Here is a 22,728-nt window from a genome sequence, read left to right as displayed (position 1 = left end):
ACCTCATTTTCAATGCCAGAATGCATAATCAGCTAAGACCCCAAAATGCATTCTCTAAATATATGACCAATACCAGTAGTTTTGCTTTTGAGATGCTTCTATTTCAATCAGTGATAAGAATTGATAGGTTCTAGAGGTGATGTAACCACCATTGATCAGCTAGCCTGGTAAGCTACAAGACACACTTTGGTATAGGACACGCTTTGAGGGGGTGGTGGTGTGGTCACGCTTGCGTCTCCTTCCTGCTGAGTTGAACTGTTATCTATCTGTGCCATTCACTGTTGTATGGAGAGAAAAAGTTTACAAAGAGATTCTGCAGAAAGAGCAGAATGTGTGACAAGCATCCTTTGAAACATGCAGCCATCCAACAAACAGGACAGATTATTAATTGATAAAATGACAAATTTAATCAATATCTTAACTTTGACACACATACATTTGTGTCATTGGCATGAGATTCCTAACGGCCCCTTACGTGAGGAATATATTGTATATTTTGCTATCCAAACTTGTGGAATAGTAATGACAAGATTCTTTACACTACAATGTTATCCACTTGATCATTCTTATAGGCATATAGAGTTGTATTGACTCAGGCAGCATTGAATACTATTTTGCCACTCTAGTCAGGTTATCCACCTGTCATTCATATTTCATGGAACTCTCTCACTAACTGACAACGAGAAGTTTAGGTGAACTGACAGCGCACCTCATATCTCGTTAGAATACTGAAAAAGTCTTCATTTTGATCAATTGGCTTGATGTTTTATTCATTCATCCTTCGGAGGAGCCACTGTCCCAGGCTGATTGTAAATTAACTGCATATTGCAAAATCTGAAGTCTCCAAGCAACCTATCAAAGCTTAGCATTACGCCTTGTTTATACATCTTACCCACTGAATCTTTTAATAGTCTACAGCAAAGGGGTTCTTATGAACTGAACAACATTCTGGGTTGGATACCTTCAGACACACATAGCACGTTCACATGACATACTGTATATACATTCTTGAAAGTAGATGTACATGTACATACACAACACACACACGTGAGCACGTGTCCACACACCCACATATGGAGGCTGAGTCAGTGAACACTTGTTGCAGGCTGGCCTCTTCCCCCCCATGCTGGCATGGGCCTTCTGTGATTCAGTGTGACTTAAAGATCATGAGTTTAAATTAGACTACAGTAGGCTACTATATCACTGTAATGTCACTGTGATGTACTGTAATGCAGACCTGGGATAACTGTAGTTTCAACTATTATTTTTGGAAAGTAACTATTTTCCCGGGGTAACAAATATTTACTATGGAGGTGACTACAACTATTCGAATACATATCCCAAAAAATGACTACTTTTAAAACTATTTGAATATAGATCCCAAAAAGACTACTTTTTAAAACTATTTGAATACAGATCCCAAAAAGACTACTTTTTAAAACTATTTGAATACAGATCTCAGAAAGACTACTTTTTAATACTATTTGAATACAGATCTCAGAAAGTGACTACTTTTCAAAACTATTTGAATACAGATCAGAGAAATCAACTACTTTTAAAAATATATTTGAATACAGATCTCAGGAAGTGATTACTTTTCTGAAACTATTGGATCGGCAGCTTTTAACTAATGGCAGGGCTGAATCTGGAACTACTTGAGATAACATACAATCTCCTATACTATTCCAATCTCTCTGACAGTTATATTTCATCTACACAATACATTTATATCTGAAAATGTCTAAATGTCCATTCTACTGAATGTCCATTGCCCCATGTGTATTTAATCAAGTCAAACCAATTAACCAATTATATTTTGTACAGATAAGTATAAATAAGTTGTGACACATAACTACCGTAAGACTCTTTCAACATGCCACTGAAAAGGTTGAAAGCTGAAATAAATTGTATGATATCTGAAAATGCTGCAGAGGGAGGAGGTATCTGAGGGTAAGTGTTCTTGTTTCAAACACACACCATGCCATCTTTAAAGGGATAGTTTACTCAGAATACAAACTAACTTGATTTTCAACCTACCTTAGCTGTAGTTGACTCAAGAAGGCAGTTTTGGGATATTTTGTTTCCTTTCAACACTTAACAGCCATATTTTGTTACCGTTAGCATTCTCCTTAACACTTAACATTAAATTGTTCTTGTGCCTGTGTAATCAAACTGTAATTACTTTTGGAGCAAGATTTTATTAGCATGTTGTTACATAATACTTTGGTAATTACATTTTAATTGCATAGAAATGAGCTGTGAGTTTCTGTAACTACTGTACACAAGTGGAATAGTGACTGTTCCTTATTCCACTTGTGCAATAACTCCAATATTATGCAATCATAAAACAATTTCCAAAGTCCTATGTAACCACAATGTTGCTATTGTAATATTTACTAAGTTACTACACATGTATAAGAACTGGATGTTAAGTGTTACTGGATATGTCTCTCATTATGAATGTATTAGTCATTTTGTTAGTCTACTCTAATGTAGAGGTGATTCCATGTCCCTCATGTATTTCATTCTAGGCTAAAGGCTATGTTAAGATTCATATCTAAGAGCCTTCTAAACCATGTGCTTGTGATAATATACAGTATTTAGATTAATTCAACTAACTGTTGACGTTTTTGGTTCTTCATTAAATATTTGGCAGCCATCAAGTAAATATTTTTTTATTATTTGGTTTTCTGAGAGGTATCCAAAATCGTTAAAATGTTAAGAGACCTGTATTGGAAAATCAAAGAAAATAGTTGCCTTTTAGTTAAAATGTTATATAAAATCGACTACCTTGAGTATTCGAAAAGTTGTTATTTTCAAATAAAATACAAAATACAACTATTTTCTGCCCAAGTCTGCTGTAATGTACACAACTACAGTGAAGAAACAAACAACTTCTATCAGTACCGTTTTACCTTATCAATATCACCCTATTGCATTGTTGTTGCAATGCCGTTCTTCCCAAAATATGTCTTTCCTCTGCCTCTCCGCAGCCACACCACACATGGTAACCCATGGCAACATCCTATCGTCATCCCTCCCCGACTGCACCAATTAGCTCTTCATCAGTCACACAACACTCCGACACACCTTCTGTGGTTCTAAAGTTATCTCACATCCATGCCATGGGATCTTTAATTACCACGGTGAGATAGGACATCGGTGAGATAGGACAACCTCTAAGACTCACCCTAAGACTGAATCTGACATCTGAACCTCAATAAATGAAATGTCTCTCAGTTGATTGCGTTATCATTCCGAGGTATCCCGTCATTTCATCTTGCAATGTATATGGGGTCATACACCCACCCCCCACCAAATGCCCTCTGTCTCTTTGACTTTATTGATTTCCTCCGGAATGATTAATTGGACAGAGGGGGAGCTGAGGTGTGACCAGGTACCAAGCGTACAGCCGATGTCCTCTGTGGCCATCCAGAAAGGCCATTCTACAAACAACTCCGTTAGTGGACATTCAAAAATGAGACTGCAAACCCCCCCCCCCCNCTTTCCCTTAACATCCATCTGATATCAGAGCTAGCCTACTCCCCTCCCCTCTCCAAACATTCACGAAAAGGTAATTACTGTGACCATCTCGAAGACATCGTAGCATGGTGGCAGGTGAACTTGTATGTGTATGCTTTATCCCAATTGGCGTAAAGCGTAGGTAGAAAGTGTATGCTAAATCTATAAACTATTGCGAGTGTTAGTTTAATACACATGAAAGGCTCCAATGTGATGTTATTGAGCCATACCAGTGCGGAAAGGAGAAAAAAGAATGGACTTTGTGGGGCGTAAAAGTTGAATTTATCAATACCATTTCAAGACAAGGACGCGGGACAACATTTCAACAGCCTGCCTTGTATAGATTACGCACACACATTTATTCATTATTTTCTTATTTTCTGATCGTTAAAGTGCACCGGCAACAAGAATCCCTCTCATCCGGCAAGATTTCGTCCAGAAGCAGACTGGAAGACCGTCCACTTCGGAGGTTGGCCGGTAGGACGCGGATGATCGCGACAGGTGTTTGTGGAGTAGTCATGGTGCTAGTGTTGGTTATCCTGATTCCGGTGCTGGTCAACTCCCCCGGAATATCCGCGCGGTACGAAATGCTCGGATCCTGTCAGATGGTGTGTGATCCCCACGGGACCAAGTCCACGGCCACAGACAAAGCCAATACCATCAGAGACAGCCGCTTGGTCCAGTCTCTACCAACCTTAATCCAAGGTCCGAAAGGGGAGCCCGGACGCACAGGAAGAATTGGCCCTAGGGGTCCTCATGGCGAGCCAGGACCACCCGGACCTGCCGGCCCGCCTGGGGAGAGAGGAGAGCCCGGTCCGCCAGGACTACCCGGAACGCCCGGAGCTAACGGAGCCACAGGTGCCATAAGCGCAGCCACATACAACATGGTTCCAAAGATAGCTTTCTACGCCGGGCTGAAAAAACAGCACGAGGGCTACGAAGTTCTGAAATTTGACGACGTAGTCACCAACCTTGGCAACCACTACGACCCCACGACGGGGAAATTCACCTGCTCGATACCGGGCATCTACTTCTTCGTTTACCATGTGCTGATGCGAGGCGGGGATGGCACCAGTATGTGGGCTGATCTTTGTAAGAACAACCAGGTGAGCCATATACTGACTTGTTCAATCAAATTACACTGAAACATAACACTTCTTTCTCATCTATAATGTGTAACTGTTGATTAGGAATCAAAACATAAAACAGCTTAGGCTACAATTTACGCACAGATAAACTGCGTTTTACGCAAGTACCCCGCTTTCATCAAAGCGTCGCTGTCAGTGGTGTTGAAGTTCCAGCTCTGCGCCCCTTTCATTACTGAAACTCCAGTTCACTAACATGACCAAATGATACTACATTGATTGTTGTGTTAACGGAACATAAATAAAACATGGTATCAGAAAGATTGGTGACTAATAACAATGCTCTCCAGGTGCGAGCGAGCGCTATCGCCCAAGACGCCGACCAGAACTACGATTATGCCAGCAACAGTGTTGTCCTACATCTCGAGCCCGGCGATGAGATCTACATCAAGCTGGACGGGGGCAAGGCGCACGGGGGCAACAACAACAAGTACAGCACCTTCTCCGGCTTCATTGTCTACGCCGATTAACAGAACACCATATATTCTACATTAGGCTGTTCACTGCACCTTCATCTGCTATTATTCTCTCTTTTGGATTGGTTACACCGCTGTCGTTAAGAAGACATGTGGTTACAGAGAGACTGGGGGATTTTGACGCAGAAGTGAACATTAACACGCTTAAATAGACCTTTCCTTTCGTGCGTAAAACCCCAAATTATGCAATGCCCAGTGATGAACTTGAACACGTGGAAACATGGAAGGAGATGAGTCAAAGTTGCATGTGTATAAGCCCATATTATGTACAACAGGTTAAACAGGAATGGTGTTCATGCTTCATTGCTTTTGCCATTGGGTCAATTAATTAATGTTTGAATTGGTCTTGTAACGCATCTCAGTTCATGTTAGAGTCTATGGAATAGGAAAACATAGGCAACGCATAGAGGTGATTAAAAGTGTACTGCAGGAAGTAATGATTGGTGTGTTTCTGTCTGCATCTTCTTACTTTACCTTGGGTTACTTACTGCAGTGTTGTTCTGACAATTACTAGTGTTTTATCAGACTACTGCATGAGTGTAAAATAGCTATCATGATCATAATGTATATAAATGCCTTCTGTCCAATTCAACATTTTCCTGGAGAATGAATTAAGTGCTCAGTGCTTGACTAAGATTGATTAGGCCTACAGCCAGTATTTGATATGGAAATAGCTACATTATCTGGAAGAAAAACATGCCATCAGAGAAAATAAATCTAACTATTTTAATGATTTCTGCACAGTATTAATGTTCTACAAAAAARAACAAATCAAAAAGTAAATTCTAATTTAAACAGAGCATTGAAAATAGTAGAAAAATATTCCTTGGTCACATTTTTCCTCTGAATGTTCCATTTGGTGATGTATCAGAACACAGGAGACTTTCCTACGGTACCAGCACTTCCTAACTTTTTAATCCTATCACACACTGTCCTGAAGTGACATAATGGTTATGTATTGTCTGCTGTGATGTCATTGCTCATGTGGTGAAGTCACTCTGTGATGCCACCTGTTCCCAGAAGGAGAGACCATGTCCTTCAGGATGACCTACCGGCCAACCAGCTCCCTCCTATAGCCACCCCACCATGTGACACCGCAACAACTCATCTAACAAGCTTTGAATGCCCAGTATACTGATTAAGAACACTTTGAAAGAGTTAGCTCTGTCAGTGCCCTTTTGGTACCCTAGTCTCTATTAGCAATACAAAAATATCAAATGGGAAATACATATTTTTTAATGCTACTACTTATCACAAAGACTGTTTGTGAAATGTCATTACTACTGACAGAGCAGTTACTGCTTTCAATAAAACTAATCAGCACAATACTTACAAGTAAAGCATCATGTGCAGACCATGTCCTTGAGTTTGATTGGACAGAAATCTTGGCTTTGTCTTGTTAAATTATATTGGGCTTCTGTGTTGCCGCCGCATTTACATTTAGWCTTCCATTTCTTTTCAAACTGAGAATTTTGGATGGAAATGAGTKTTTTTGTGCGACTAAGGCTATAGTATTGAGGATCACTCTGCCAAGCAGGATGGTTTTGTTTTTTGCTTACAGTATTAATGATTAATTACAAACATTAATTGAAGCTTTGATTCAGTCATAGCTCTTATGTGAAATAAATTGAATCATTTCCTCACTCAGCTGTCAGAATGTTCAACAATAAAAAGAAATCCCCATGTTTACTTCTCCATAATACATTTCAATTCAGTACATCACAGCGAAGTAGCAAGAATAAAAAGTGTCAACTTCTTGACGTCAATTATGTTTGGTGATTTGCAAGTGTAACAGTATAACTTTAAACCGTCCCCTCGCCCGARACGGGCGCGAACCAGGGACCCTCTGCACACATCGACAACAGATCACCCACGAAGCTCGTTACCCATCGCTCCACAAAGGCCACGGCCCTTGCAGAGCAAGGGGAAACCCTACATATTGGTTTCAGAGCAAGTGACGTAACTGATTGAAACGCTACTAGCGCGTACCCGCTAACTAGCTAGCCATTTCACATCCGTTACACTCACCCCCCTTTCAACCTCCTCCTTTTCCGCAGCAACCAGTGATCCGGGTCAACAGCATCAATGTAACAGTATAAATTTAAACCGTCCCTCGCCCCGACACGGGCGCGAACCAGGGACCTTCTGCACACATCAACAACGGTCGCCACGAAGCATCGTTACCCATCGCTTACAAAGGCCACGGCTCTTGCAGAGCAAGGGGAAACCCTACATATTGGTTTCAGAGCAAGTGACGTAACTGATTGAAACGCTACTAGCGTCGACCCGTAACTAGCTAGCCATTTCACATCCGTTACACAAGTAATAACAAATGTATAAAAGCATTTTTTACTGGGTTCAATAGCTGATACAAAAGAGAAAGGCCTACGGAGCAGCCTTCCTCTGTCTGGGTGATCTGATTATGATCCTTCATTTGAATGTGAGCCAGCGTTTAGAGTTTCTATGAGGGCCTTGTCCACCTGGATCTGGTGATCACTCTGCTCAGCATCTTGGCCACAATGTTCTTCAGGATGTGTGAGTAGTCCTGGCCTCCGTACTTGGTGAGACGGTTCTTGGTGTGGATCATGGGCGATGACAATTTACATTTACATTTAAGTCATTTAGCAGACGCTCTTATCCAGAGCGACTTACAAATTGGTGCATTCACCTTATGATATCCAGTGGAACAACCACTTTACAATAGTGCATCTAACTCTTTTAAGGGGGGGTTAGAAGGATACTTTATCCTATCCTAGGTATTCCTTAAAGAGGTGGGTTTCAGGTGTCTCCGGAAGGTGGTGATTGACTCCGCTGACCTGGCGTCGTGAGGGAGTTTGTTCCACCATTGGGGTGCCAGAGCAGCGAACAGTTTTGACTGGGCTGAGCGGGAACTGTACTTCCTCAGAGGTAGGGAGGCGAGCAGGCCAGAGGTGGATGAACGCAGTGCCTTGTTTGGGTGTAGGGCCTGATCAGAGCTGAAGGTACGGAGGTGCCGTTCCCCTCACAGCTCCGTAGGCAAGCACCATGGTCTTGTAGCGGATGCGAGCTTCAACTGGAAGCCAGTGGAGAGAGCGGAGGAGCGGTGACGTGAGAGAACTTGGGAAAGTTGAAGACCAGACGGGCTGCGGCGTTCTGGATGAGTTGTAGGGGTTTAATGGCACAGGCAGGAGCCCAGCCAACAGCGAGTTGCAGTAATCCAGACGGGAGATGACAAGTGCCTGGATTAGGACCTGCGCCGCTTCCTGCGTGAGGCAGGGTCGTACTCTGCGAATGTTGTTAGCATGAACCTACAGGAACGGGTCACCGCCTTGATGTTAGTTGAGAACGACAGGGTGTTGTCCAGGATCACGCCAAGGTTCTCTAGCACTCTGGGGGGAGGACACAATGGAGTTGTCAACGTGATGGCGAGATCATGGAACGGGCAGTCCTTCCCCGGGAGGAAGAGCAGCTCCGTCTTGCCGAGGTTCAGCTTGAGGTGGTGATCCGTCATCCACACTGATATGTCTGCCAGACATGCAGAGATGCGATTCACCACCTGGTTATCAGAGGGGGGAAAGGAAGATTAATTGTGTGTCGTCTGCATAGCAATGATAGGAGAGACCATGTGAGGATATGACAGAGCCAAGTGACTTGGTGTATAGCGAGAATAGGAGAGGGCCTAGAACAGAGCCCTGGGGACACAAGTGGTGAGAGCACGTGGTGCGGAGACAGATTCTCGCCACCGCACCTGGTAGGAGCGACCTGTCAGGTAGGACGCATCCAAGCGTGGCGCGCCGGAGATGCCCAGCTCGGAGAGGGTGGAGAGGAGGATCTCTGATGTTCACAGTATCAAAGGCAGCCGATAGGTCTAGAAGGATGAGAGAGAGGAGAGGGAGTTAGCTTTAGCAGTGCGGAGCGCCTCCGTGACACAGAGAAGAGCAGTCTCAGTTGAATGACTAGTCTTGAAACCTGACTGATTTGGATCAAGAAGGTCATTCTGAGAGAGATAGCAGGAGAGCTGGCCAAGGACGGCACGTTCAAGAGTTTTGGAGAGAAAAGAAATAAGGGATACTGGTCTGTAGTTGTTGACATCGGAGGGATCGAGTGTAGGTTTTTTCAGAAGGGGTGCAACTCTCGCTCTCTGTGAAGACGGAAGGGACGTAGCCAGCGGTCAAGGATGAGTTGATGAGCGAGGTGAGGTAAGGGAGAAGGTCTCCGGAAATGGTCTGGAGAAGAGAGGAGGGGATAGGGTCAAGCGGGCAGGTTGTTTGGGCGGCGGCCGGTCACAAGACGCGAGATTTCATCTGGAGAGAGAGGGGAGAAAGAGGTCAAAGCACAGGGTAGGGCAGTGTGAGCAGAACCAGCGGTGTCGTTTGACTTAGCAAACGAGGATCGGATGTCGTCGACCTTCTTTTCAAAATGGTTGACGAAGTCGTCAGCAGAGAGGAGGAGGGGGGAGGAGGGAGGAGGATTCAGGAGGGAGGAGAAGTGGGCAAAGAGCTTCCTAGGGTTAGAGGCAGATGCTTGAATTTAGAGTGGTAGAAATTGGCTTTAGCAGCAGAGACAGAAGAGGAGAATGTAAGAGGAGGGAGTGAAGGATGGCAGGTCCGCAGGGAGGCGAGTTTTCCTCCATTTCCGCTCGGCTGCCCGGAGCCCTGTTCTGTGAGCTCGCAATGAGTCGTCGAGCCACGGAGCAGGAGGGGAGGACCGAGCCGGCCTGGAGGATAGGGGACATAGAGAGTCAAAGGATGCAGAAAGGGAGGAGAGGAGGGTTGAGGAGGCAGAATCAGGAGATAGGTTGGAGAAGGTTTGAGCAGAGGGAGAGATGATAGGATGGAAGAGGAGAGAGTAGCGGGGAGAGAGAGCGAAGGTTGGGACGGCGCGATACCATCCGAGTAGGGGCAGTGTGGGAAGGTGGGTGAGAGCGAGAGGGAAAAGGATACAAGGTAGTGGTCGGAGACTTGGAGGGGAGTTGCAATGAGATTAGTGGAAGAACAGCATCTAGTAAAGATGAGGTCAAGCGTATTGCCTGCCTTGTGAGTAGAGGGGGGAAGGTGAGAGGTGAAGTCAAAAAGGAGAGGAGTGGAAAGAAGGAGGCAGAGAGGAATGAGTCAAAGGTAGACGTGGGGAGGTTAAAGTCACCCAGAACTGTGAGAGGTGAGCCATCCTCAGGAAAGGAACTTATCAGGGCATCAAGCTCATTGATGAACTCTCCAAGGGAACCTGGAGGGCGATAAATGATAGGATGTTAAGCTTGAAGGGCTGGTAACTGTGACAGCATGGAATTCAAAGGAGGCGATAGACAGATGGGTCAGGGAGAAAGGAGAATGTCCACTTGGGAGAGATGAGGATCCCAGTGCCACCACCCGCTGACCAGAAGCTCTCGGGTGTGCGAGAACACGTGGGCAGACGAGGAGAGAGCAATGTTGTCCTCATAACTTCCTGGACCAGGAACGCCACACTGGAGAGAGGGAGGTCCACACTTGCACTCACGCACACTCACACACAACGAAACAGATACATGGGTGTATTTTGCTGTTTACATTTTGTAAAGTATCGTGAAGTAGATAGAGACAACCACATAGACCTTGTTAGGCCTTGGTTTTCTAGTGCAGGATGTAGGATCTTCATTTGATCACCTTTAGTTGCAGGAATGCAAACCTGTAGTGTATTTGAGATTTTAAAAGGCTTCTAAAGTTTGTAATTTCAACTTAAAATTGATTTGTCCTAACTAAACATGTATCAACCCCTACAAAAAAGTCATAATTATAATTCACACAATAATTCACATTTCCTGTTCCTGCAGGATTATGTTCATGCTGTTGGAAACAGGGTTAAATAAAGATCCTAAATCTGTAGGTAGTTTGGTAGCAACATAAAGAGTTCTCACAGTTTGACTCTAAGGCTGTCACTGGGCATGTCCACCTCCAGGTATATAGGCATAGTTCAGCATCTCTGTTCCAAACAGGTTGTACTCCAGGTTATAGGCATAGTTCAGCATCTCTGTTCCAAACAGGTTGTACTCCAGGTTATAGGCATAGTTCAGCATCTTGTTCCAAACAGGTTGTACTCCAGGTTATAGCATAGTTCAGCATCTCTGTTCCAAACAGGTTGTACTCCAGGTTATAGGCATAGTTCAGCATCTCTGTTCCAAACAGGTTGTACTCCAGGTTATAGGCATAGTTCAGCATCTCTGTTCCAAACAGGTTGTACTCCAGGTTATAGGCATAGTTCAGCAATCTGTTCCAAACAGGTTGTACTCCAGGTTATAGGCATAGTTCAGCATCTCTGTTCCAAACAGGTTGTACTCCAGGTTATAGGCATAGTTCAGCATCTCTGTTCCCCAACAGGTTGTACTCCAGGTTATAGGCATAGTTCAGCATCTCTGTTCCAAACAGGTTGTACTCCAGGTTATAGGCATAGTTCAGCATCTCTGTTCAAAACAGGTTGTACTCCAGGTTATAGGCATAGTTCAGCATCTCTGTTCCAAACGGTTGTACTCCAGGTTATAGGCATAGTTCAGCATCTCTGTTCCAAACAGGTTGTACTCCAGGTTATAGGCATAGTTCAGCATCTCTGTTCCAAACAGGTATTTCCTCATTTTAGCAAACTCCAACAGCTCTCCATTGTCAAATACGGTTCTGTGTTAGAAAACCTCCACTATAAATAATTTACAGTCCTGCATCACAGAAGCTACTGTACCGTTGTCTTCACCAGATGAAAATACTCCACAATAAGCATTATTACCTTGCTAAACATAACAGGTATATAGAAGCTTGATTTATAAGTAGAATAGTTTATACTATATTATAAACCCATGTAGGGCCCATCGTTTTTCCAGACCAGGAAAAACTCTTAGCCATAGCCATATCATAAGTCCTGTCACCCCCTCCATATCCAGTCCAGTCTGGGTCCTGAGAACCCTCACCTGTCCAGGTGTGGCATGACGGTCTTGCTGATGTCTTCTCCAGCCTCCTGCAGGAGGCAGACTATCTCAGTGATGCYCCAGGGTTCCGTCCCAGGTGGAGGATGACTGGGCAGCCCAGCTCGATATGAGCGTGTGCAGTGGCCTGCAGCAACTTCTTCTCACTGTCCATGATTGGCCAGCTGCAGCTGATCTCGGTCCCGTCCACCCCCTGGAGCACCTCGCTGACGATGATGTCTGTGAGCTGGACAGAGACATCAGGTGTTATGCCTCATTCACATTAACTATAGGCACTCCATTACATTGCGCCGGATGTCAATCATTTCAATGGGGTCGTCCACAACACAGTGGACTCGTAACACCCCCTTGTGCAAAGTTGTAATTTTTTCWAAACTTTGTCGCCTTCAGTCCAGTTAGAGTTTGTTGAAGAACAGGAAGTGACCAAACCACAGAAGTTAGATTAAATATGTGGTTTTCAGTGATGGCTTTATAGGATACAGTAGCTAGCAACTTGTAAGCAATGACCCATTTCTATTAGTGAGTACTATTTTAATAGTAATGTTAAGTAATACACATTGGCTGTTAAGCCAATTATATTATATGACTGCCTCCCGTTTAAGTTTATTGTGATGGTAATCTTGTTTGTTTTTGATGGTGATAAGAATTAACAAAAATTCAGGAGAGAGGACCAGACTTGAATGCAATATTTTAACTACTGTAGTTTCCTTGAATGCAGCTCCCTACTAACTTAACAAGCACCAGCTGTTACTAACTGCCAATCAGTTTACAATACTTTTGCAACACTTTAACTAGTTGCCGTGAACACAGCTCCTCAACAGCATTAGTTGCAACACATTGCTGATCTGCCTTCACACCTGTCCTCACTCTACTTAATCACCACTGCCACCCTACTTAAACCTGACCAAACTAACAGTCCTCCTCTGTCTTCTGCAGTGCATGTTGCGTTGCACGACACTGTGCATTACTAGCCTCATCAAGTTTTGCATCCCCCTTCTATCTATTATCTCCTGGGGGGATTGCCATCCTCACAGCAGTCTAACTAACTATTAGACAATGGACACAAACTGTCCATAACTCCTTCAGGTGGGAGACAGTTGACCAAAGCCAATTGGAAGCGTCTTACTGAGACACCGTCTTCTACAAATAGGCCAGTACACATCAGACACAAACTATACTACACCAGAAACCTTCCCCACCTTCTTCACTGTCATCTTCCTGGTGTCCTCAGAGTGGGTGGCATCCACATAGTACCCTGCCCCTTCTATGAGGTGTACACCTGTACCTTGGACAGCTGTTTAAGGAACAGGTCCCTGGCAATCCTCTGGGTAGTGTTTTCTCTGATAGGTCACCCTCCTGCCTTTTGGTACTGTCACGTTCTGACCTTTATTTCCTTTGTTTTGTCTTTATTTAGTATGGTCAGGGCGTGAGTTGGGGTGGGCAGTCTATGTGTGTTTTTCCTATGTTGGGGTTTTGAATTCGGCCTGGTATGGTTCTCAATCAGAGGCAGCTGTCAATCGTTGTCCCTGATTGAGAATCATACTTAGGTAGCCTGGGTTTCACTTTTGGTTTGTGGGTGTTTGTTTCCGTGTGAGTGTTTGTTGCCACACGGTACTGTTTCGGTTTCGTTCGTTTCACGTTTATTGTTTTGTATTTTTGTAGTGTTCAGTTTATGTCTTTAAATTAACATTATGGACACTTACCACGATGCATATTGGTCCTCCGATCCTTCTCGCTTCTCCTCGTCAGAAGAGGAGGACGACAGCCGTTACAGGTACTCACGAAACGCTTCCCGCACAGCACTGGTCTCCTGCAACAGAAGCAGGTTCTCATGGCTAAAGAAGAAGATGATGAAGAAGAATACTTTATTGTCCATTGTCACAGAGATTTAACAGGTTCTAGACTGCCTGCTGTGTGGATTATAGACTACCTGTGTAATAGTTCTAGAAAACTGCCAACTGTATTGGTTCTAGACTACCTGCTGTAAGGGTTTTAGATTACCTGCTGTAAAGATTCTAGACTACCTGCTATAACAGGTTCTAGACTACCTGCTATAACAGGTTCTAGACTACCTGCTGTAAAGATTCTAGATTACCTGCTATAACAGGTTCTAGACTACCTGCTTACCTGCTTATAACAGTTTATAGACTACCTGCTATAACAGTTTCTAGACTACCTGCTATAACAGGTTTTAGACTACCTGCTATAACAGGTTCTAGACTACCTGCTGTAAAGATTCTAGATTACCTGCTATAACAGGTTCTAGACTACCTGCTATAACAGGTTTTAGATTACCTGCATAAAAGGTTTTAGACTACCTGCTATAACAGGTTCTAGACTACCTGCTGTAAAGATTCTAGATACCTAGCTATAACAGTTCTAGACTACCTGCTATAACAGGTTTTAGATGACCTGCTATAACAGGTTTTAGACTACCTGCTATAACAGGTTCTAGACTACCTGCTTATAACAGGTTCTAGACTACCTGCTATAACAGGTTTTAGAATTACCTGCTGTAAAGATTATAGACTACTGCTATAACAGGTTTTAGACTACCTGCTGTAAAGATCTTAGACTACCTGCTGTAAAGATTCTAGATTACCTGCTATAACAGAGTTCTAGACTACCTGCTATAACAGGTTTTAGATTACCTGCTATAACAGGTTTTAGACTACCTGCTATAACAGGTTCTAGACTACCTGCTGTAAAGATTCTAGATTACCTTCTATAACAGGTTCTAGACTACCTGCTATAACAGGTTTTAGATTACCTGCTATAACAGGTTTTAGACTACCTGCTATAACAGGTTCTAGACTACCTGCTATAACAGGTTCTAGACTACCTGCTATAACAGGTTTTAGATGACCTGCTATAACAGTTCTAGACTACCTGCTATAACAGGTTTAGACTACCTGCTGTAAAGATTATAGACACCGCTATACAGTTTTAGATTACCTGCCTAAAGATTATAGACTACTGCTATAACAGGTTCTAGACTACCTGCTATAACAGGTTTTAGATTACCTGCTGTAAAGATTATAGACTACCTGCTATAACAGGTTTTAGATTACCTGCTATAACAGGTTCTATACTACCTGCTATAACAGGTTTTAGATTACCTGCTGTAAAGATTATAGACTACCTGCTATAACAGGTTTTAGACTACCTGCTATAACAGGTTTTAGACTACCTGCCGTAAAGGTTTTAGATTACCTGCTATACAGTTCTAGACTACCTGCTATAACAGGTTTTAGATTACCTGCTATAACAGGTTTTAGATTACCTGCCTATAACAGGTTCTAGACTACCTGCTATAACAGGTTTTAGATTACCTGCTGTAAAGATTATAGACTACCTGCTATAACAGGTTTAGATTACCTGCTGTAAAAGATTATAGACTACCTGCTATAACAGGTTTTAGATTACCTGCTGTAAAGATTCTAGACTACCTGCTATAACAGTTTAGACTACCTGCTGTAAAGATTATAGACTACCTGCTATAACAGGTTCTAGAGTACCTGCTATAACAGGTTTTAGATTACCTGCGTAAAGATTATAGACTACCTGCTATAACAGGTTTTAGATTACCTGCTGTAAAGATTATAGACTACCTGCTATAACAGGTTCTAGAGTACCTGCTATAACAGGTTTAGATTACCTACTGTAAAGATTATAGACTTCCTGCTATAACAGGTTTTAGATTACCTGCATATACAAGTTCTAGACTACCTGCTATAACAGGTTTAGATACCTGCTGTAAAGATTATAGACTACCTGCTATAACAGGTTTAGACTACCTGCTATAACAGGTTTTAGACTACCTGCGTAAAGCGTTTTTAGATTACCTGCTATAACAGGTTCTAGACTACCTGCTATAAACAGGTTTAGATTATCTGCTGTAAAGATTATAGGACTACCTGCTATAACATGTTTAGATTACCTGCTGTAAAGGTTTTAGACTACCTGCTATAACAGGTTTTAGATTACCTGCTATAACAGGTTCTAGACTACCTGCTATAACAGGTTTTAGATTACCTGCTATAACAGGTTCTAGACTACCTGCTATAACAGGTTTTAGATGACCTGCTATAACAGGTTCTAGACTACCTGCTATAACAGGTTTTAGACTACCTGCTATAACAGGTTTTAGACTACCCTCTGTAAGGTTTCTAGACTACCTGCTATATGGGTTGTAGAAAAGTGCCTGCTGTATTGGTTCTAGACTACCTGCTGTATGGGTTCTAGACTACCTGCTGTATGGGTTCTAGARMACCTGCTGTATGGGTTCTAGACTACCTGCTGTATGGGTTCTAGACTACCTGCTGTATGGGTTCTAGAAAACTGCCTGCTATATTGGTTTTAGATTACCTACTGGAAAGGTTCTAGACTACCTGTTGTATGGATTCTAGACTATTTTCTGTATTGGCTCTAGACCATCTGCTGTATGGGTTCTAGATTACCTGCTGAAAGTGTTTTAGACTATCTGTGGTAAAGTTTCTCGACTAACTGCTGTATGGGTTTTTCAGCAGCAGGGACTGGGAGACTAGTCAAGATCGAGGAAAAGATGAACGGAGCAAAGTACAGAGAGATCCTTGATGAAAACCTGCTCCAGAGCGCTCAGGACCTCAGACTGGGGCAAAGGTTCACCTTCCAACAGGACAACGATCCTATGTACACAGCCAAGTCAAAGCAGGCGTGGCTTCGGGACAAGTCTCTGAATTTCCTTGAGTGGCCCGGCCAGAGCCCGGACTTGAACCAGATCGAACATCTCTGGAGAGACCTGAAAATAGCTTTGCAGCAACGCTCCTCATCCAACCTGACAGGGTTTGAGAGGATCTGCAGAGAAGAATGGGAGAAACTCCCCAAATACAGGTGTGCCAAGCTTGTAGTGTGATACCCAATAAGATTTGACACTCTAATCGCTGCCAAAGGTTGTTCAACAAGGTACTGAGTAAAGGGTCTGAATACTTATGCAAATGTGATATTTCAGTTTTTACATTTTTATAAATAAATTAAATTATGGGGTATTGTGTGTAGATTGATGAGGGGAAAAAACAATTTAATCAATTTTAGAATAAGGCTGTAAAATAACAAAATGTGGAAAATGTGAAGGGGCATGAACACTTCCCGAATGCTCTGTACTATAGTGAGAATACGACTGATACAAAGTATAATAGGTTACTACCAGAATATATTATAACCATATCATGTGATGCAATTTATCATCATAATGACATTACTTATGAAGTCATTAACATAACACTGTACCTGACAATAATAGCCTATTGTACCATGGGTTTAAAGAACCGAGTATTAATACCAACAAATGTTTTTCTTTTTTTTAAAGGTGTAATCTTGATATGAGCCTCAGAAAAGATCTGGTCTCAGTCATAAATTGAGTTGCTTAGCACGCTTCTCTTTCCAGAGTCCCCCACGACCCCATCCTGAGAGTAGGCTACTTTCATTTGATCATATGTGACAAGACTTCTTCTCCATTATGTTCATTATACCCTCAGGAGGAGCAATAGATAAGTTATTAACTCACTGCAAATTGTGCCAGGAATCTAATTGACCTCCTTGCCTTTAACAGCTGTATGTATGGGATGAGAGAAAGAAACGCCCGTATCTATCTCTAAAGGATTGATTGCAAATTGAGCATGTTTTCACACTCCTGATTGGTCTCTATTTTTCTCAAGACTGCCAACATTTCCTCTCTCTATCCCCCTTTTTATTTTTTACATAGCCCATTTCTTGAACAGCTTGAAAGACAGATGGATTAGGTAACCACAGTTTATCATTCTCCAACTGTCACTCAGTGACCAGCTCAGTGGATGTGCACTCATACAACATGTGAGATCATTGCAGAGAGTCTGACATAAGCAACAATTGGAGTTAGGGCCAACTTCTGTGCTCTCTCTGAACACGCTTTTGCCATATCTGTTACAATTATGTTCTCCAGCGTTTGGTTTTTGAGAAATGCCAATGGTTGACCAAATGACCGACTACGGCTGTTCTCCATCTGTAGGCTATGCAAGATCATGACCTATCAACAGTGTCACGTGGCAGAAGGGACAGCGAGAGAGAGAGAGAGAGGCTATGATGAGTCATTTTTCTGATGTACAATAAAAATAAAAGTTTTACCCTGGCTATTGTCTATAACTTGGCCTCTGAGGTTTTTCAGCTCAGATCGCATGATCAGAAAAAACTCAACGCCCTAAAGATTACTGAAAACTAAAACTAGAGGTCCCCTGCCCTATGCACAGTGTTACAGCGGCTTTACACATGCCCCAACGTGCTCCGCGCTCCAGGGTCCCTCGTTAGTGAAGCTCTGTCCTGTCACTGTCATCAGTCACCCTAACTCTGCTCTGCTACACACACACACTCATACAGAGGCATGGGGGATTATGACAAAGAGAGATGACTGAAGCAAGGCCTGATATCCACAGAGACCTCTGTAGAGACAACCCATTTGTTTAGGAGGAATCTCAGTGGGACAGAGAGTCGAGAGTTGGAGATGATTGGATTCATAGTTTTGTTGTGCTTTGATACAAGTCATTGTTCATTGCCATTTTTTWATTATTGCGAGTTGGGGTAGGCTGGTGTTGCAACCCATGAGTTCTTGGTTTTCAGACAAAAAGAGGTACAAAAATATGTATAAAAGACATCAAAACTTTAGCATTTAGATGATATCCTGCATTTATAGATGAGTAAATTAATTTACTACATACTATTGTTTATTACGTTTTAAAAGCTCTCCTGTCATGCTAGAAGTGAGGATACTGTGCCATTTTCTGTACGAAAACATTTTGGAATGTAGCAGATAGAAACTCATGACTAGAGCCGGTGTTATTCTTTATTCTACATGTCAGAGGCATGTTTGTTGTACATATGTAACAAAACATCCTGCTGAACGCCCTCTGGGTTAACTATTAGATTCTAGGGCCCTCTGGGGGTGGAAAGGGAGAGCTGCATGCAAACGGACTATTCAATGATCCACAAGTCAATGAATAGACTGCAAGGATGATCACAGACAGGAGAGAAAAATGCACAAAATGAGTAAAAAACGGCTAAATGTGAATATCACTATGATTACCCTATCCATCACTCCCCCCTCTTCTCCATATCCTTTTCCCAGATTAGTACATCAGCTGTTAATTTATTTTAATTTGAATTGAACCTTTATTTAACTAGTTACCTACCATCCCCATGTGATAGGGGACCATCCCCACGTGATAGGGGACCATCCCCATGTGAAACGGGAACCAATTCCACATGTAGATTAGGAACCAATTCCCCACATAAGGACATCCCATGCATGGAGGAAGGTAACCATTCCCCACAGAGTGATACGGACCATTTCCCATGTGATAGGGGGACCTCCCCACGTTACGGACCATTCAACCAGTAATTAGGGGACCATCCCCATGCTGATAAGGGGACCATCCCCCACTGGGATAGGGACCATCCCACGTAATACGGGGACATTCCCTGTAATAGGGACCATCCCCAATGTCGATAGACCACCCCATGTTGATAGGAACCATCCCCATGCTGATTAGGGACCATTCCCAACGTGAATAGCGGGACACATACCCCACGTGATAGGGGACCAATCCCCAATTGAAAGGGACCATTTCCCCACGTGATAGGACACATTACCCCACGATCAGGGGACCATCACCTTGATAGGAGGACCAGTCCCACGTGAGATACGGGACCATCCCCATGTGATAGGGGACCATCCCCATGTGATAGGGGACCATCCCCATGTGATAGGGGACCATCCCCACGTGATACGGGACCATTCCCATGTGATAGGGGACCATTCCCATGTGATAGGGGACCATTCAAGTGACCCATCTAAGAGGTTTAAGCATATTTTTCCCAGGACCATCATGCTAATCAATAGACGTGCTCTGGTCAATGAATAGTGCTGCAGTCGCTGATCAGTGGATAAATATTACCACTGAAAACCACAAAATACATCTCTTAACATATTTATGTGTTTAAATGTATTATAGGTCCACTGGAACAGGTGGTCATCCTGTTAAGTATTTGTATTTGTATTTATTAAAGATCCCCATTAGTTCCTGCCAAGGCATCAGCTACTCTTCCTGGGGTCCTAACACATTAAGACACTTATATAACACATAAAACAAAAGATAAAACAGTACATCATATAACACTGTCACACCACCACATATCTACAATTCAAAATGTATAATACCACAATATTACAATGTACAGTACCAGTCAAAGGTTTGGACACCTACTCATTTGAGGGTTTTTCTTTATTTGCACTATTTTCTACATTGTAGAATAATAACGAAGACATCATTTACACAGCAGCAACATAGAATCAAGGATGGGGTCAGCATTTACACAGCAGCAACATAGCCTCAAGGATGGAGTCAGCATTTACACAGCACCATAGCCTCAAGGATGGGGTCAGTATTTACACAGCAGCACCATAGCCTCAAGGATGGGGTCAGTATTTACACAGCAGCACCATAGCCTTAAGGATGGGGTCAGGCTGCAGTTCCAACAAAAGTATGTGACTTTATTATTGTCATAAGTCATTCTTACAACAAGTCATCATAAACCCATCAGCTCATGACACAGTCAGGCATTGGTCTAATGACCAACCAGTCTCAACTTTATTCCATACAACTCTTATACTATTGCTTTAAGTTACCCCCTTTGATGTATCGAGTAGGTTGTGCACATAAACATTTTTAGATACGTAAAAATTAGCAACAAAACAAATGCAAACGAATGAGAATAATGCATGATGGGTGAATACCTAAACTGTCCCAAAACCAAGAAGCCAGGCTGTCCCAAAATCAGGAAGTCACACCCTGGCTCCTGGTCGGACTAATTCATGCTGTGTTGCTCCCTTCATTATAGGCCTAGGCCATCTGGAGTAAAAGATATTTAACAAAACTGGGAAAGATCAAGCAAAACCTTCCCAATACCAAGACATCATGCATGCCATTGTCTTACAAATCCATGTTGCGAGTATCTATTTTCTGTTACACATGACAAGCCTATGGTGTTGAAGAAGTTTTGGAAACATCCTCTATAAAGCCTGGGTTTGCACTGCTTTGGCACACACAGACAGGCTTCCCAAAAAGCCAGAAAACAGCAACTACTGAAGAGGATGCCAAACCAACTCCATCATGTATGTGAAAACTTTACTCCTATCATCTGCTGTGATATCAACTGCTGCATCCATCCATGCATTCTGCAATGTGGTCTGATAAAGTCTCCCTGATCTCTGATTCCATTCAACTAACAGTTCATTGTATGTCTGTCTCTGTCATAGTAGCATCTTGAGTAATTTGGAATGATGTTAATAACTAAGATGAGGATGATGATGCTTTTGGGAAATTAATAAAAAACMAACAGTACAGTAAGTAGATTGAAAACATAACATGCCTAATAAATATAGTCACATTACTGCAGCAATTGTATATCGATCTACAGTATACACTGAGTGTACAAAACATTAGGAACACCTTCCTAATATTGAGTTGCACACCCTTTTGCACACAGAACAGCCTCAATTCATTGGGGCATGGACTACAAGGTGTCGAAAGCGTTCCACAGGGATGCTGGCTCATGTTTACTCCAATGCTTCCCACAGTTGTGTCAAGTTGGCTGGATGTCCTTTGGGTGGTGGACCATTCTTGATACACATGGGAAACAGTTGAGCTTGAAAAATCCAGCAGCGTTGCAATTCTTGACATAAAATGGTGCGCCTGGCATCTACTACCATACCCTGTTCAAAGGCTTTTCAATCTTTTGTCTTGCTTATTCACCCTCTGAATGGCACACATACACAATCCATGTCTCAATTGTCTCAAGGCTTAAAATTCCTTCTTTAACCTGTCTCCTTCATCTACACTGATTGAAGTGGTTTTAACGTGACATCAATAAGGGATCATAGCTTTCACCTGGATTCACCTGATCAGTCTCTATCATGAAAAGAGCAGTTTTGTACACTCAGTGTATATAAAACACAGGGAAAGCATCTTTTGACTGCACGGGACCTTTAATATATCCTCCGGAATCCTAGCTCACAATTCCACAACTTACATTGAAACAATTTAAAACAGTATAGCATTACAAGTAATTGAATAAACACTAGTCTTTCTGACATCAGCCTCTCCAGTAAAGATAACAGCCAAACACYTCTCCAGATTACCTCCATGTCCTCTATCCAGATGACTATGGGCTGCCGGGTGTCGGTAAATCAGACATTTTCAATGTGAATCAAAAAATGGTGCATCATCCCAGAATTTTCCTAGCCCAGTATTTTCATACGATAGTATCGCAGAGCCATGCTGTGAAGGACTAAATATATATATGTATATATATGTTGCAAACCATGTGAATATAATGTACTGTATATTTCTACTTATCAATGATTTCAAAAAATTATAACTTATTACTCAACTTGACCATTCCCACTATGAAATCTCAAAAGAGAGTCTCTCAGATTAAATTGTGTCTTGTATTTCATGGTCCCCAAGTAGGCTACCTATGTAACTACTTTACCTTGGTCAGAGACAACTGTAACTATTCCACTAGAAGGAGTGAAACAGACGTTGTTCCTTTCAGATTTAAGAGTGGTATGGGGAAAGAAACCTTTTTGTACTCA

The 22,728-nt window shown here is 42.6% G+C and overlaps 1 protein-coding gene and 1 pseudogene across 1 annotated transcript; one reads left to right on the top strand and one right to left on the bottom strand.

The window, feature by feature from the left end:
• Positions 1–3,798: 3,798 nt before the first annotated feature.
• On the top strand, positions 3,799–5,804 carry LOC111957228 (complement C1q-like protein 3). Its single transcript, XM_023978006.2, has 2 exons — positions 3,799–4,628; positions 4,958–5,804. The coding sequence occupies exons 1-2, from the start codon at positions 4,011–4,013 to the stop codon at positions 5,135–5,137; spliced, it is 798 nt and encodes a 265-aa protein (XP_023833774.1). The 5' UTR covers positions 3,799–4,010; the 3' UTR covers positions 5,138–5,804.
• A 1,769-nt stretch (positions 5,805–7,573) lies between these two features.
• LOC111956406 (N-acetyltaurine hydrolase-like) lies at positions 7,574–18,258 on the bottom strand (annotated as a pseudogene).
• Positions 18,259–22,728: the final 4,470 nt, after the last annotated feature.

Source organism: Salvelinus sp. IW2-2015, linkage group LG32 (genome assembly GCF_002910315.2).
Source record: "Salvelinus sp. IW2-2015 linkage group LG32, ASM291031v2, whole genome shotgun sequence".
Lineage (NCBI taxonomy): Eukaryota > Metazoa > Chordata > Actinopteri > Salmoniformes > Salmonidae > Salvelinus > Salvelinus sp. IW2-2015.
Note: the sequence above shows the minus strand (reverse complement) of the source record. Positions and strands in the feature narration are given on the sequence as shown.